At 32.6% G+C, this 5230-nt stretch overlaps 1 protein-coding gene across 1 annotated transcript; it reads right to left on the reverse strand.

Moving 5' to 3' along the window:
* Window positions 1-878: 878 nt before the first annotated feature.
* Window positions 879-4062, reverse strand: LOC143610551 (uncharacterized). Its single transcript, XM_077085002.1, has 6 exons — window positions 3992-4062; window positions 2951-3013; window positions 2655-2843; window positions 2404-2563; window positions 2163-2326; window positions 879-1264 (listed from the first exon to the last, which is right to left on the reverse strand). The coding sequence occupies exons 1-6, from the start codon at window positions 3992-3994 to the stop codon at window positions 929-931; spliced, it is 915 nt and encodes a 304-aa protein (XP_076941117.1). The 5' UTR covers window positions 3995-4062; the 3' UTR covers window positions 879-928.
* Between the last annotated feature and the right edge of the window lie 1168 nt (window positions 4063-5230).

Raw genomic sequence — 5230 nt, forward strand, 5'->3', positions numbered from 1 at the left:
ATACGATGTATTCGATCCATTTGTTGAATATTATTTTAATACCATATCAACAATATCATGTTGATGATTGCATTAATCTCATAAAGAGATGATATGCGAGTCAAACATTTGTATAATGATATTTTCAAATCAATCAAATTGCATCAAAGATATGTTGGTTAATCATATCAATAGATGTAAGCTAACGCTCAATTGAAATTTATGTTGTATGATGATATTTTCAAATCACTCAGTTGTATAATGAAATTTATGTTGTATAATGATATTTTCAAGATATGTTGTATAATGATATTTTCAAATCACTCAGTTGTTTGAATACGCTTAATCATACCAAAATTACTTTCAAAATTACCCTCAAATCAATAGATGTAAGCTAACGCTCAATTGAAATTTATTCTCAATTGGATAATTGTTCTTCAGCCTCATAGCTCTCCTTGTTCTTTGTATTTATAGGTTTCAATCTCTAATTGATTCACAAATTTACAACCCAATATGTTCCATTTTGAAGTTCAATTTCACTTTGTTTTTCATTATGGTCGGCTATTTTGGAGAATCAGTCTGATTTTGATCGACGATTTAGAAAAGCAAAATGATTCTCAGCCAGTGCGACTGCAACAGTTAGTTGAGACGTAAACAGAATTGAATGAATTTAAAATTTTGCCACCGTTTATTATTATTATTATTATTATTATTATTATTATTATTATTATTATTATTATTATTTTTTTTTTGGGGGGGGGGGGGGGGGAATCAAGGGCATGGGTTGTTTTGTGCGTATTGTATGATAAACCATTATTGCATTTTAAGTAGACAAAAAAAACATCATCTTATGAAATATACACAAGCAGAGAACCATGAATCTAGATTATATCAAGCAAAATAAGTACATAAATCACACACCTACTTTTGAGTCACTTAAATGGTAACCTTAAAACCTGTTCTTAGAGGCTGATGATCCAGCAACCTTTGACCATGATGACGGCTTAAACCCTCCTGTCAGCAACTTAGGTGCTGACGCTGCATTTATTCTTCTTCTTTTTGCCTCGAGTTCGAACCTTTTTGAACTTGACGAAGCAGACGAGTCTGAAAATATTGATGTAGATTTGATCAATGCTCGTTTTTCATCCCTATTTTTGTTAAAGTTCGAAGAGAATTTGACTCGTTTGGCAGCCGCCATATCTTCTTTTGCTTCTGGGAGTAGTCTTATCCCGAGTCCCATCTTCCTTGCAGCCACCTCTTCTTCAGCAACTCTTTTCTTTTGAGACTGTTATGTAAAAAGTAAAGTATTAACTAAATATGGATATAATTAAAAGCTTGGTTTTTGTAAGTGCAAGGTGCGGTTTAGGCCCTGAAAGCCAAGGCTTGAGGCGAGAGCTTCGCATACATGAGGTGTTGTTCTATGTACAACCAAATAATCTGTGTACAGCCAGAAACTACACCTCTCTCATTTCTTTTGCATATGAACATTCTAACTAAATAAAGCATTCATAATCTCTTCATCCTTTTGGTCATTTTTAACATTTCAGCCTCTCCTTGAGAACCTATATTTTAACAAAATTTGACCCAAATTCACATGATGTACCCCCCTTAAGGACCATAACCGTTTTTCAAAACATCTCGTGCAAAGGCCAGGGTGTGCATGGGTCGTTTTAGACTCCAACCGAACCAAAAACCAAAAATTCGGTTTTCAAGTTTTTAAAAACGTTTCGGTTTTGGTTTTTTCAGTTTTGTCATCCGGGCTTGAAAATATGGTCCCAAAAAAATGCCCAAAATTACTGAATTTGGACCTGAAAGACTGAAACATTGGGCCTAAAAGTTTCAGTTGATTAATGATCAACTGATTATTACACATTCAGGCCTAAAATTTTTGGGCAACATAATTTATTATTCTTTTATAAATTACTGAACATTCAAAGATAATAAAATATTAAAACTTGATTTTTTCGGTTTTTATAGGTTCAGTTACGTGGTCAGTACATGCAAAACCGAAACCAAACCGAAAGTTCGATTTTTAAAAAAACAAAAAACAAAAACATTGGTTTTGGGTTGAATTCGGTTGTTTCAGTTCAATTATTTAGGTTACGAGGCAACCATCTTGGAGTCATGCACAACCCTAACTGAGGTGCGCTTTGTAAAAAAATTTGATTAGAAAAAGTATTTACTCTAAGTTTGGCACGCAAGGACTTGTTAATGGAATAATCATCCAAATGTCGAGCATCAGATACTTTTTGAAGCCGCACAAGCAACGGTTCGGCTTCTTTTTTCTTCTTTAAATCCTCTTCCTGATGTTCAAGCCGATAGAACGGATCTGCTAGCTTGCTTCTCTCTACAAAACATAAATGTAAAATATAATCGACAGTTATGTTTGAAAATACAAAATGGTTAACTCTTGGTCAAACTAACCTTCATCAACAGGAAGTGCCATAGTTTCTGCATCTTCAGTATCAAACTCTTCAACCTTCTTTTGGGCCCCACTAATCACAAGATACTCGGTGTTTTTTGGGTCAGTTTGAATTACAATTTCATGTTGGCAGCATGCAGATTTCATAGTGAAGTTCCATATCTAAATAACGAGAAACAATATTATTCACAAGGGTTAATAGATGATGATAAAAATAATAATAATATGCATAAGTTTTGAAATTGTAGATTACCTTTGTGGAATAATAATTTCCCACTTGCTTCTTTTCAGCATTAAACCGCACACCCTTTGCAATCATGGAATTGCAACCGCCACACCAGATATTAAATGGCATCTCGAACCTTATGATTAAGATGCCTTGATCTATTTTTCTTGCTCTCTCTCTTAAAGCATGTTGCCCGTGAAACTTGTTCAAACCACCCTGTAAAATATATAACATGTTATAAACCAATATACACAATTAAGATAAGCATTATACGTATGTGTTAATGCACGTGTAAGTAAGTAGTTAGTTGTATAATAGCATACCTTTTTGGGTTCCCATTCTGGAGGGTAGTAGAAATTGTCTGCCCTAGCAGCCGCAAGTGACGACTGCAAAAATAACAACAATATTAATAATCATTATTCCATTCTCGCATCTGAATTCGATAAACATAATGAGTCACGATTGAAGTTAAGAGAATTGATGATAAAAAACTAACCTAAGCTCAAGTAAATGTATATATTCGTATAAACAACCGAAACTTCTGTTCAGAACATATTACGCATTTTTTTGAACTTTTGGTAAATCCACATCGAAGTCAACATTAACCACCATATAGGGATGGCAATGGGCTGGATTCGCGGGTATTGGTAATCCCAGTTCCAACCCAGTTGTAAAATTGTGTCCCATACCTGGCTCGATATCCGTCGGATATTTGTCAGGTAATTGCCCGACGGGTATCGGATGCATCCGTTGGGCTACCAAGTACATTTATTTTACCATTATAATTAATGTATAAACTTATTTATATAACTACTATAAACTTTATCATAAATTAATAATATAAGAATAATTTTTATATAATCTTGTGTGTATACTTCAAACATACATAATGATATCAATAAGCAGATATAAGAATAATAATTTTCATCTAATGAACCTATTTAAATAAAACCATTAATACGCAAGGATTAAAGAAAAATATAAATCAAAATTAAAATTTTTGGGCATATGATCCGGGTATGTAGTCTGGGTAATCGTGCCGGGCATCGCCTAATCCCATACCAGGCTCAATACCCTTGGGATTACGGGTACACCCATCACATATGTTTTCGGGTACACCCGTCGGGCTCGGATTGTTTTGCCCTAATTTTTGTTATCTATCATGAGGTTGTAAAATTAAAAAGAGAGGATAGATCCAGAATCATCATCTAATTATGGTAAAGTGCTCTGGTATTCATTCGTTTCGCAAACTTAAATACGGAACGAATTGCAAAACCCTAATTGAATCAAAATGATGAATAAGATCAATTAACAAACTCATGTATAAAAATTACAAGATCTTAATGATAAATTGTAGTTCGTACCATATTCGATTCGAGTTATTGATCTTCGATCGGTGGATGGTTTTGTGTATTGTAAGGAAACGTTACCCTGGGAATGGTTTATGTTGGATGATGAACTGTGTTTTAGTGACAAAGGCGTGTAGGCTAAATTGTAAGTAATATTAAATTGGATTTTAATATTTAGACCTACATAACAAAAATAAAACCTTTGTATAAAGTCATAAAAATAAAACTTCAGCTCAAAAAATAATCATATATTGCAAAACAAAAAAGGGCATTTACATAAGTTACCTTATTATATATTTACTTATTTCTTAAAAATCAATTACATATTTGTCCTTCCTAAACCACACATATTATATATCTCCTTATTTTATTAAAATTAACTAATTAAATGATTGTTTTATCCTTAATGACATAATTGAATAAGTACTACATATATCCTCTTTCTTAAAACATCAATTACATATCTCATCAAGTTCAATCCAAACTAAGTCAATGTAAAGACAAACATGTCGAATACTAATAAATCAATTGGCATCAAACTTTTTAATCAATAGTCAATATAAAAAAGTTTTGGATTTAAATTTTTTTTACCAACAAAAACAACTCAAATATAATCAAAAAGTGTACATGTGACGACGGGATTCAGAGGGAAAAAGTGGTGGTAGTCATTTATGGCGGTGATGAGAAGGTCAGAAGCTTGCCGGAAAAATCCAGCTTATCGAAAAGAAGGTCGGAGAAGATGATTTGATGGTGTGAGTTTAAATATATAATTACAAATATAACTTTGTTTTTTAATTAATTTATTAATGGTAAGAGATATAGGTAATTTGGTAATTTGATATGAAAAGGGGAAATATGTAATTGCTTGTTTAAGTGTGAGGAAATATGTAATTAAGGGTGTTAATTAAGGAAAAATATGTAAAAAACCTTAATAAAAACTTAAGTTACCAACAAAGTATATTTTAAATAAAAGTCTACAGTTAGTTTATGGCATTGGAGTGATGAATGTATCAGTCCACGGTCTTTTAAGAGATAAAATTCACTATCTTCGCAATACTCATCAACTGAAACTCGAACTCACCACTAAAATCCGGAATTGGAACAATGATTGATGGCAAGAACTGGAATTGATCGATGGCAATATTAAGAGAAAACTGAATCGATGGTGTAGGAATTGTTGAATTAAAAGTCGTTGTGTTAAAGTCTTAATCGGGAGGTAAATCGCAATTGGATAGGTCGCTTAAAACGATTTAA

Source organism: Bidens hawaiensis, unplaced genomic scaffold (assembly GCF_021521415.1).
Source record: "Bidens hawaiensis isolate Kalapana, Puna unplaced genomic scaffold, B.hawaiensis_p1.1 tig00026865_1, whole genome shotgun sequence".
Classification (NCBI taxonomy): domain Eukaryota; kingdom Viridiplantae; phylum Streptophyta; class Magnoliopsida; order Asterales; family Asteraceae; genus Bidens; species Bidens hawaiensis.